General features: G+C 42.3%; 1 protein-coding gene across 1 annotated transcript in view; it reads right to left on the reverse strand.

Moving 5' to 3' along the window:
• The window catches only part of CCP110 (centriolar coiled-coil protein 110), a 108,393-nt gene that overhangs the window by 90,139 nt on the left and 5,503 nt on the right, over window positions 1–12,751 (reverse strand). The window contains exon 2 of the mRNA XM_068244744.1: window positions 9,646–9,798. Within this exon, the coding sequence (XP_068100845.1) occupies window positions 9,646–9,783 (138 nt within the window). The 5' untranslated portion in view covers window positions 9,784–9,798. The remainder of the gene's footprint in view (window positions 1–9,645; window positions 9,799–12,751) is intronic.

Below are 12,751 nucleotides of genomic sequence, written 5' to 3' on the forward strand. Positions count from 1 at the left end.
GAGACAACCCACAGGTCACCACTAAAGGCTTGAGTAAACTAGCTCATCTGATCCTAATTACAGCTAGAAAGGTGATTTTCAACAAGTGGATCTATGCAAGTCCTCCCACAATGTGGGATGTTAAAGAGGAACTCATGCGCCTCCACCAGCTGGATAAAATGGACACACTAAACCACAAAGACAAGAAAACAAAAGACATTCTTTAAGAAGTGGAAACTCTTTATTGAAAGGATTTACACACAACAGGAAATAAGAGACTTGATGGAACACTTCAAGTACACAAAATGGTACCTGACAGAACATTTGCTGGGCGCGCTTGGAAAATTAGACATTTCTTAAGGTCTTTTAGAAGTGTATGGTCTGGAGTGACAGGGAAGGGCGGAGGGAGGGGGAGGGAAAAATGGGGGGGGAGGGGTGAGGGGAGAAAAGACGATTCAGATAACCATTCCCTCAAGACACTATAGGGGGGAGTTTCTCAGTGGACCCTTTATGCTTATATAATTTGGTTTGTAAAAGTTACTTCCTGTATGTTAAATACGTTAAGCTCAATACCCCATGGAGGGAATGAAACTTTACTAGTGTAACCTGTGAAAAGCCAAATAAAATGTTGTTACAAAAAAAAAAAAATTAAAAAAAAAAAATGAAGTTTAACGCACCATTGTAGCGCACTCTTCTACCTTTGTGTCTTTACAACCAGATTCCTACTGGCTGCAAAGGCAGATTTAGCCATTTTTTAAAAAGGCACTTACTGTGCTCACTACAGCTACATCAGGTGCTGAAAAACAATTACAGTAAAATCCCTTTATAGTAAACTTCAAGGGTCCTTGTATATTTATGGTCAGGACCTGGGGGCTGAGTTTTACTACAGAGGCAGAGGTTTACTACATCAGAGTTTACTATGATATTCGACTATACAGTAGATTCTCACTACAACTTCTTTAAAGGGACTCCGAGCAGTGCAGAAACTATGGAAAGTAGCATATCATTTTAAAGCTCTCTTTCTCCTCTTTCCAATGATATATAAACCGCTCCCCTACGCCTTTTAGTTTTCGCTATTTTCGCGATTGAAATTGCTGCGGCCACGATTTCAATCGCGAAAATAGAGACAATTAAAAGGCCTAGGGCGACGATTTAGGGGTCGCCAGAAAGAGGAGAAAGAGAGCTTTAAAATGATATCCATCTTTCCATAGTTACATTCTTTTACACAGGGCAACTTTTCCTAAAGTCAGCAGCTCCATTCTGCGACTGGTATCCATTCTGCTGAATGGAGCTGCTGACACTGGGGAAAGTGTCGTCCTGTGTAATACAAGTAACTATGGAAAGATGGATATTTTAAAGCTCTATTTCTCCTCTTTCTGGCGACACCTAAATCGTCGCACTACGCCTTTAATTTTTCTCTATTTTCGCGATTGAAATCGCAGCCGCGGCAATTTCAATCGCGAAAATAGCGAAAACTAAAAGGCATAGGGCGGCAGTTTATATATAATTGGAAAGAGGAGAAAGAGAGCTTTAAAACTATATGCATCTTTCCATAGTTTCTGCACTGCTCGGAGTCCCTTTAAAGAAATCAATTTCACATACTGGGGTGTATGTAATAAACGTCATTAAGCAGAAGTACGGTACGTGTGTAAAGTTTTACTACACAATGAATAGGGCAAAATGAAACACCTCACATGCAATCCATGCATTATGTTCTACTATATATAGAAAACAGTTCAATAGAATAGGACAGTGGACAAATGTGGATCAAATAGACCTAAGTTAATTAATGAAAAATGCACTCATGCACCATGCCAAAATAAATGTTAATAATGAGAAAAGAACAGAGAATTGGCTCTTTGGTGCATGAGAGAATATACAAATGCTTTATTATCAAATATTATTCCATAATTCACTAGTCATAAATATAAATCCCCAAAAAACCCAATAAAACACACACACACACACACACACACACACACACACACACACACACACACACGTCTCCAAGAGGCAGCAAAGTCATAAGGTAATGAGGCTGCAGTCCTCACACCCTTTATGTTCTACTCATGGCGTGTGAGTTTACTGCATACACCCAATTCTTCCATACATGAATTTAGGTTAGGAGGGTACATGAGACAGCCTGCATGTAGCATCCCTGCTAACACGTGTTGCAATATGTGGAGCCAACATCTCCATTAAAGAAGTAGTAGTGAGAGTATAATTGGTTTTCAGCACCTGTTGCAGCTGTAGTGAGCGCAGGAAGTGTCCTTAACTGAGAGGGATATGGAGGTTTCCTTTTAAACAATACCAGTTGCCTGGCAGTCCTGCTGAACTCTTTGGCTGTAGTGGTGGTTGAATCACACACCTAATCCAGCTAATCACACAGCTAATCCAGTCTGACTTCAGTCTGAGCACCTGATCTCCATGCTTGTTGAGAGGCTGTGGCTAAAAGTATTAGACACACAGGATCAGCAGGAGAGAAAGGCAACTGGTATTATTTTAAGAGGTAAAAAAAATCCATATCCTTCTCAGTTTAGGTTCCCTTCAAAAATTGCTGAGTAGCCTTTTGCAGCCAATATAAATCAGGTGAGGCCTGGTCTGAGATCACTTCTATTTTATGTCTCCATGAAATTCATAAAATGTAGGAGAGGGTAAGCTACGCAGAATGTGCACACAACGTACAATGTCTGCTTAAAATAACTTTTCCAACACCGTCCATAAATGTTGTACTGTAGGTTAAGTAGTCACCCCACTCATGACCTGACTCTACAGCTGCACATCAGTTTCTGTCAGGTCTATGCTGGAATTCTAAATCATACAGTAATTTGCCGGGGTAGCACTGAGTACACTGGGGATCACGTTGGTGGAAGTTTGTCAGCTTATGCAATTACTGGAGTGAAAGCAACTAAGAATCACGGTTTTCACAGTAAGCTGCTAGCTAAAAAACATGGAGGTATATTTTGAAACCTCTCAGAAACCCTCCTCTTACTGTTTGGTGTAATGAAGTCTATGACGCAGAGTTGAAAAACTAATCATGATAACTATGGGGAAAAAAAAAAATATTCATGATGAACTGCCTTATGACAGAAAACATGCAGGCTTGTCAGCCTACCTGATCCTGTCAGAAATCTCAGTACAAATGACAGAAAACTGCTGATATTTAAAAAAGAAAATATTTGAAATTTTTAGTGAGTTATAGACATGTTTTTCCAGCTCAGAAGAATTGTAAGCATGCAGTGGATAGTGAACAAAAACATCACTCTGCTAAGCTTCAAGACTACAAAAAAATACTTCTAAACGCAAAAGGTGAAGATTCTACAGGCATGTTCCGGTTTTAATATGGAAACAAACAAATACAAACAGGAAAATATGCAGGGGTCATGAATTTTTTAGCTAAATAAATAAAAATTAATTATAATATATATATATATATATATATATATATATATATATATATATATATATATATATATATATATATATATATATATATATATATATATATATATATATATATATATATATACACACAAACACATAATTTGGAAAAGAGTTCCTGTTACCAAGCTAAGTATTCACTCTTCACCTGTAGGAAAAAAAAACCCATGCTGATCTCCCTCCAGGAAAGCTGCTAATGGTGATGTGCCTACTTCTACACATTTTTGGCTTTCTTCTGCTGCATTTTTGCAGAAGCATCCATGCTGCTGTTTCCAGTCTTTGGTAAAGTACTAAAAAGTACTAAAGTATTAAAAAGTTAGCTGCCACTGGTGCCCAAGAGGTGCAGCAGACTATGATGCTGCAAAATTTTATTTACCATGTTACTACAACATTTTATAGAATATTAGAAGTACAGCGCAGTTCTCTTTCATTATTACTCTAAATTGGTTTGTGGGATTGCATCTCAGATGCATACATGATAGGCTAGGAGACAGCTGTTGGAAGTAGGAGAGAGGTGGGTCTTCCTGTAGAAAGGCTCTTAGTTTGCTACTTCAAAAGGTCTGAATTGTGGACTTTATAGGTACAAAAGGCAGCTGCAACTGTACATTGGTCAAAGAGGAACTGTAGTGAATATAACATAATGAATAAAAATGCTTCTGGTTTAAATACATATATTTGTAAGATTATACATTATTTAGTCAGAGTTTGCGCATTGTAAAATCTTTCCTCTCCGATTTACATTTTGAAGTGTATTACTGATGGTGACATGTTTGGTTCTGCCAGCTGATTTGTACAGAATGTTTCTTTCTGTGAGTTCTATGCACACAGAGAGATATTGCTTGCTTGGCAGTTGGAGAAAGCAGTTATTTTCCACAATGCAACAAGGTTCACAGACAGCAAACTGTCAGGACCATGGTCATGACATCACACAGTGGGAATGGTTATGCCACAATTTCAGCCATACAGACTTCCTGATGATCTATTCTAGAAAAGGTAAAGATTTCTTGTGGGAAATGCGGTATCAGCTACTGATTGGAATGAACTTCAAACCTTGATCAAAGTTCCTCTTCAACTTTAAGTTACTGTGAAATTGTGCAACTACCCAATATCTGCACAAGGGATACCTAGAGAGATGCTACTGCATTCAACTTCTCTATACTGGGCACCCATTCAGGTACGGTGCATTTAATTAAAAATAGATAAAGAATCTAAACATAAAAGTGTGTTCAAGTTTAAAGCTACTTTGACAGGATGCAAAATGATCTTCAGTTGGTAGGCATGGCATAACCACTGCACTTTACACAAGGCGCCTTACAACCTATTCATCAACTAATCGCAAAAGAACATCAGATCCCTGGCACACACACTCCGTTGTCTACATGGAATAGAGAATGTTCTTCACAAGGTTTGTGGTTTACATGATAATTTATGTATTCCTACCAATATGATCAGGGCTACAGCCAGGTAAACACAGTCCATTTAAAGGAGGCAAACCATTTTAATTAAACCTCCAGTATTATGTTTATATACAGTAGTTCAGACATATTCTGCAGTACGTTACCTAGCATATAGTCATATCATGATCAGTCCTTGAGACAATTTCACAATCTAGTTCACACCATGGCCATAGGCTGCTGTCCCTACCATACCCCAAGCCTTTTTTTTGGAGGGGGGGGGGAGAAACAGACACGTTTTACTGTAACTTCAGTCGTACTTCATCAGTTTGTATTTGAGATGTAGGAGGCACACAGACAACATACAGCCTCTTGCAGGTCATATCCTAGGTAAAATCTGAATCTGGGGACACAATTATATACTGTAGGTGTTAGAGAGGAACACTAACCAAGAATTGAACTGCATCCCAATCAGTAGCTGCTACTCCTGTTCCTGTCGAGAAGACTTGACCTTTTCTCTAATAGTTCATCAGGGACGTCTGTGAGGCTAATATGGTGGTGCAGCTCTTCCCAGAGTGTGATGTTGGGGCCATGGCTCTGACAGTTTCCTGTCTGTAAACCGCAGTACATTGTGGGAAATAATGGCTATCGTTTTAGATTATCACATTGTTAGTGGGTGCATTTATTTAAAATAAAAAAAAAAAAAAAATTTTGCAGCTTCTGCAGTTTTTTTTTTTTTAAATATCTGCCATTAGTAAAGATGATGACCTGCAGATTCATGAAGGATCAAACAAACAAATTACAAGAATTCTTGATCTCTTTTCTATTTTTTAACTTCTCACTTTGCAAATGCCTTGACTCCTCCCCCCCTTACTATCTTTCGGTAAAGTTCTTCCTAAAAGGACACCGGAAATGAGATGCATATGAGGCTGCCATACTTATTTACTTTTAAACAATGCAAATTGCCTGGCGGTCTTGTTAATCCTCTGCCTCTCATGTCTTTAGGGCCCATTTGCACTAGAGCCATGCTCGCATCACTGCAAGAGCCAGCGTGCATCCTGCAAGACGACCGCAGGCTATGGGGAAACCAGCCCTTAGCTACAGACCCTAAACAAGCACGCAGATCAGATGTTTCTGACTGCATTAGCTGCATGCTAGTTTCAGATTAGTGATTCAGACACTACTGCAGCCAAAGAGATCAGCAGGACTAGTAGGCAACTAGTAATGTTTAAAAACTAAATATGGCACTCCATATTCCTCTCACTTCAGATGTCCTTTAACCTCCCTGACGTTTTAAATCCCCGCGGCCGCATGTGGTTTTTTTCACCTAAATTATTATTTTTCATTATTATTATTATTATTCCCCCCTCCCTGCTCCCTCCCTCCTGATTGCCAACGGCGATCAAACCCATCAGGAAATCCTGTTCTGAACGGGATTTCCTGTAGGGCTTCCCCCATGGCAACGAACGGAATGACATCATCGACGTCATGGGGACTCCCGATCCACCCCATAGCGCAGCCTGGCGGTGATTGGCCAGGCTGCGCAAGGGGTCTGCGGGGGGCCCTCTTTCGTGGCAGGTAGCGGCCGATCGGCGGCGATCGAGTAAGACACGCAGCTAGCAAAGTGCTAGCTGCGTGTTTAAAAAAAAAAAAATTATGCAAATCGGCCCACCAGGGCCTGAGCAATCCAGCACGGCGTTACTGGACGAGCTGAGCTCGTCTGTAACGCCCAGGAGGTTAAGGAGCAATGGGGACCAACCTAGGAAAAAGCAGACACCTTTTGGTAGCCAGGTAACAGGACATGTCATGGGCAACAATCAAAAAAAAGCTGCCAGTTGTAATATTTGCCAAGCTATTTTTTTATAATGCCAGTCGCGGGATCTATTTTACAAGTTCAATTAGGAATTAGTTAATCCAAATAACAATCTCAATGTAAAACGAGCTTGGCACCATATCTCCAACCAAACCAGTTTCACAGAGGCACTAAAATAACATGAACGTAGAGTGACCTTTGTGTATTACTACAAAAATCAACAGCTTCTAGCCAATTGTTTCATAAAGGCATGCCATGACTCACTTTTAGCAGACAGAGAATGCTCATGATAAAGTGGTTTGTGTGAATATTCATAATATTTCTTGTGTCTAGGCTAGGGAATACAAAGTAAAAAAAAAAAAAAAAAAAGGGAAAAAGGGAAACACCCCTTACGATCATTCCAGCTATTTGTTTTTTGTTTGTACAGACATCAATCACCATCTCCCGCCAATTGCACAAAGGCAACAAGGAATGGACCAGGCTGAAAATATTCATCCAATTGCTTAATACAACAGGTTCTGCAGACACACTCCTGTTTCTGCTGCCCTTTGTCTCTCCATAGGGCAGGTCATTGAAGCAAAATGTGCATGTCAGCTGATCCAATCACACAAAATCAAAATCTACTTTTGCTAGCAGAAATGATAAGTGTACCCCAGTCCTCAACGCAATGTATGGCTTTTTTTCTTTTTTTCGTTCACGGATATAAGATACCATAGTGAATAAGAAACCATAGTGAAGCCATTCTGAATGTCAGTTCTTCTTCGTATACAGACAGCAGGGAACCACATGATCAGAGATTGCACTGACTGGTTTCCCATCACTCACCTGGTGTAGTGACTGCGAGTAGCAGCGAGGCTCAACAAAACCACAGCCAAAGAAAACAAGGTCAGCAAATGATTGTGCTTGCACTACAGGGTATTCTCTGCATGGCAATGGGAAAGAGATTAGGAGTGAAATCTGAACAGCCCACTTACTGGCCACAGAGCCATTTTCTAGGCCTGCTGCTTCCACATAATTATTCTGCCCTTAAAGAGAACCTGTGTTCAACTGGTAATGAAGAGAGGAAGAGGATGGAGTCGTAAATTGCCCGCCCCTTACAGCTCCACTAAGCTCAGCTGCTGTGTATGTTTTATAACACAACCGGTGAGCTGGGTGCAGGGTCACCATGCTGCTGCTCAAATTACCAGCTGCGTTAAATTAGGGCTGTGAAGTCGGAGTTTGAGTCAGAGTAATTTTGGGTACCTGGAGTCGGGAACAAGATGCACTGACGCCTAATAAATTTAAACTGTAATTAAAAGAGAAAATATAAAAACTGCTCTATTTCTCGTGTGTGTGTGTGTGTGTGTGCGTGTGTGTGTGCGTGTAATCTTATAATAAGTAGCATCTCAGCTGTAAGAATAAAGCCTGATGTGTAGTTGTCACTAGTAGGGATGTCAATGAGATGCAAATAATTCTGGGTGGATGCAGGGTTATGTTGTATGCAAACTGTGCACTCCTTTTGCTCATGAAAAATTAATGTGATTTATTGTTAAATTTCCAGTTATAAGCCCAATCTACAAGATACGCTTCTTTGTACGATTCTATTTACGATCCGATTAAATCCGACATGTCCGATCGGGATTCAATTCGATTTGCCATTGCAAAACAATGGCAAATCGAATTGAATCAAATATGTCGGATTTAATTGGATCGCAAATAGAAACGTAATCGAATCGTACAAAGAATCATATCGTGTAGATGGGGCTATACAGTAGTCATATACTCTACATATGCACTCCCCGCAGAGCTGTAGTGAATCCACTGAGAATGTTGTGTACATTGAATGCAGATGTGTTGCCTATCACCTGTAAACCTGGTTCAGATGGTGCATGAAGAATGTGTAAAGCTGCGTACCTACCTGGCGATTTTCCCGACGACCGGCAATTCCCTTGGAGGGGGGATGGGGTGCTCAGCGACGGGGGACAACAGAGTAGCGAGGGAAGCCTCAATAGGATCCTGAGGCTTCCCTCTCAAATAAGCATCTGATATTGTACCAGAGCTTTTGCTTGGGTACACTTAAAAGTATGTTACGGCCAGAACCTGAAAACTTTGCTGGACCCCAGCTTCGGCATTGAGCGCGGAAACCTCCTACTTCGTAACTGCCCCCACTACCCAACTGACCCCATGTCTAGTGATATGATATCAACGCCATGGTTTAATCTCCTTGGCGGTAATCCAGAGCCAGGATTTAGGTGGTGGAGGAAGAAAAAAAAAAAAAAAAAAAAAAAAAAGGATGCCGTTAGCGTTAATCCCGAGCCTGGTTCGGTGTTGCCACCGGGAGTTATATGCAGAGCATGTACGCAGCGGACATTTGTAACTCGCAGCCTACGGGATCCAGAAGCTGGCAGACAATCTTCTTCTGGTCCTTAGAGGCTCTCGGTCTCTCGGGTGAGATCACCGTTTGGCACATGACAACAGACGGAAATGTCATCATAGGGGTGGAGTACCACATGAAGGGCAGGAGAAAGAATTCCAGAGCTGGCAGGGGCTGCTGCAGATCTATCTGTGGTATGAATTGTTCCTGCTTTTAGGATCCAAATGCACATGAGAAAAAGTTGTACCGCCTTTAGACCCTAAAATCTATAAATTATCAGGGAAATTATTGGGCACTGTAATTACAGTTGGCCTATGGAAGCAGCTTAGTGAGGAAAGAAGACGCAGGCACAATTTACTATTGAGTTTTACTCCACAAACACCTGGATACAGGTCCAGTTTGAATTTCTTCCCCAACAATACAGCTGTCTACCTGTGCTGCTATTAGCAGCTGGACAGACCAATTACTCAGGGGTTGATTTAGCAGGAATTGTGCAAATAAAAAGTGCTCAGAGAAGTAGTAGTATCTTTATTTAATTTACCAGGCGCTACTGGAAGTATACATTTAAAATAAGACCAAACTAAAATATCAGATTTTTACTTTTCTTGTCTTTCTCTTTTATTTCAAAATATATGATGGACAGGTTTTGAAAAATGTTTACTTACCAAAGGAGAAAGGACTGCAACGCCATGGAAATGAATAAGAGAAACTCTCTGTGGATCTGCTGGCACAGGCTCCGGATGAATGGCCTCTCCTTGTATTCTGGCAAACTGATTTTTGCAGAACTCTTCATAAGATTCCATTGTTCTAAAATAGGACTGATAATGCACAGTAATTATACCAATGAGCAAGTTAATTACTGCAAAAGCATAAACAATGTGCTGGGTAAGAAATGACTGTATAACACTAAATGACAAACGTACTATAAAACTGACAGAATAGACTTCAGCGTGCACTCCACTGTTACTGAAACAATGTAAATCTACAGCACATTAGCAATCCTAAGTGGTTCAAATTACTAGTCTTATTTCAAAGGAACAATACCTTCCTCCACAAACTGCCAAACTGGCCACCCTAAAGGTGCGTACACACACATGATAGATGTCGCCCATCGGGGATAAGGACCTGACCCCCTTAGGTGACATTGCTGGGCCGGGCTGCACACACGGGTGTCAGCTGTGTAGCGCTGGAATGCTAAATGGGGGGATGGAGGGATGACGAGACGCGCATGCGTGACGTCATGCGGGGGAGCGTCGCGAGCAATGGGCGAGTAGATACACCTGGCGGATCACTCGTGGGTTGGGGGTCGCAAGCTGTTGTACACCTGCCTCAGCTGTCAGATGTGTGTACGGGCCTTAAAGAGACTCTGAAGTCTCTAAAAAACATTTTTTTATTTCATAAATATGTTTAATACTTTATCACTAACTAAACCGTCGCATCACCGCCGCAGTACGCTATCTAAATCCCCCCAAACTCCCCGGGCAGCGCTTCCGTGTGAGGCAGGGCTATGAGCTGCAGCCCTGCCTCACAAGCGTCTGTCAGAGGCAGATCTCCGCTTCTCTCAGTCTTCTTTCGCTGAGAAGGGCGGGGGAGAGGCGGAGATCCGCTGCTGACAGACGCGTGTGAGGCAGGGCTGCAGCCCATAGCCCTGCCTCACACGGAAGCGCATAGGGCAGCAAAATTCACGACCAAGATAGTCGTGGATTTTGCGGGGGAGAGGTAGGGGGTAGTTTGCGGGGATTTAGATAGCATACTGAGGCAGGGATGTGGTGGTTTAGTTAGGGATAAAGTATTAAACATATTTATTAAGAGTCTCTTTAAGCTTGAAGATAAGCTCGATCATCTAAATAAAGTTAACATTTAATAGTGCTTTCTCCCCCCCCCCCCCTCAGAAAAATTGACTAAATACCTGGGGGCGTTTCTACATAGTCTTGACAAAACATGGCCAATACTAACCCTTGTGGACCATGTATGTGATTGACTAGCAGAAGAGTTCGCTCTTTTCAAATAGATACTTGATGGTTAGCATGTAATATAATTGATTCTGAATATAGGATGTTCCTCCTGTAAAGCTCATATTATACTGTATGCTGACCAATCTTCTATGTACTTACTACATATAAAGTCCACAAACTCAAAGATAAAAAGATAAATATCTCCTTTGCCAAAGGCAGTGCCTTGTTCTTTAGAAGGAAAGGGTTAATGAGGACTTGAAAAATGCTCTGTAAACTTATCAAAAACTTCCTTTTATACACCCATCCCTGTCTACCTATGCTGCAGCTACTTACTACTGGGTACACCTATCCCTGGCTACCTATGCTGTGGCCACCTATCCTGCCTACCTATGCTGCAGCCACCTACTACTGGCTATCACCTATCCCTGGGTACCTATGCGGCAGCCACCTACTTTTGGGGTGGGGGGCACATTATTTAATGTAAGGTTCCAAATAATTGCATAATACCATATACCGCAATATCGTGGTATTTTTATTTTTTTTTGACGGTTATCATCCCGTGGAATTTCATACCATTGCAACCCTATTTATGGTATTGTATGTGTACTGCAAGTTAAAACCATGTATTTTCAAATGCAGGGCAACACTTTCAGAGCTACAGTAAAAGGACCTTAAAGTGAACCCGAGGTGAGAGATTTAGGGAGGCTGCCATATTTATTTCCTTTTAAATAATATCAGTTGCCTGGTAGCCATGCTGATACGCTGCCTCTAACACTTTCAGCCATAGACCCTGAACAAGCATGCAGCAGATCAGGTGTTTCTGACATAAATGTAAGAACTGACAAGATTAGCTGCATGCTTGTTTCTGGTGTAAAGGTGCCCATACACCTATCGACCTGGCGACCAATCAACCTAGCGACCGATCGACCACCCGATAATTATCATATCGGATGAAAACCGGTGCTGCCAAGTGCATGCTCGATCGATGATGCAACCAATTTCAGGCCAAGCATGTTGATCGGACCTGCTGCAAGATGTTGAGCTATCAATGTCAATCGGGTGCACAACGGTAACGGTGAGGGATATAAGGACAAACGTGGCGAAACCCCCAACGCTTCCCCCCCTAAAGTTCAATGTGCCCAGTGCATTATACATTATCCGTTTGTGTCCGGCGCTGGGCTCCATCCACACACGTGCCCAACATGGTTGCCGGCGTACACATGGGGCACATGTGCTGTCACATATGTGCCCGCGTTGCACCAGCAACTACTTGGGCGCAAGCATTAAAGGGACAGTGTCGGCCAGCGAGGTGGCGTCATAAGGCCGATTCCGGATCGATTTTAGCATGAAATTGCACAGCAGCCAAATAGATCATCAGGGCTGCCAGTCCACGGAAACGTAAGCCGGGGGAGGGGGCCGCCGAACTGGAGGGGATAGCAGCCAGGATGGGGGTGACAGCGGTTGGCGGGGAGAGGGAGATGTCGCCCTTCCCCTCACCTGGGTCCCCCATCCCCGCTCCCACTCCAGCTATTTGCTCAAAACTTGTTAAAATATAATGTATGCAGTGTTCTCCCCAGAAACTTTTTTCAGCCGGGTGGCATGAAAAATTAGCCGGGTAGGCCGAGATGAGAGACTGCGGGGCCAGGGCTTCTGTGTGCAACTCTGCTTACAGCATAGAAGGAGGTGAACTGATAACAGCCAGGTGCTAACCAAAACTAGCCAGGTGGAGCACCTGGCTAAAAGAGCCTGGGGAGAACACTGGTATGCAGCGAGCGGGGACACTTCCTGGCATTCAACCGCTCGCCAATTGACTTCC

The sequence above is a fragment of the Hyperolius riggenbachi genome, chromosome 7, assembly GCF_040937935.1.
Source record: "Hyperolius riggenbachi isolate aHypRig1 chromosome 7, aHypRig1.pri, whole genome shotgun sequence".
NCBI lineage: Eukaryota > Metazoa > Chordata > Amphibia > Anura > Hyperoliidae > Hyperolius > Hyperolius riggenbachi.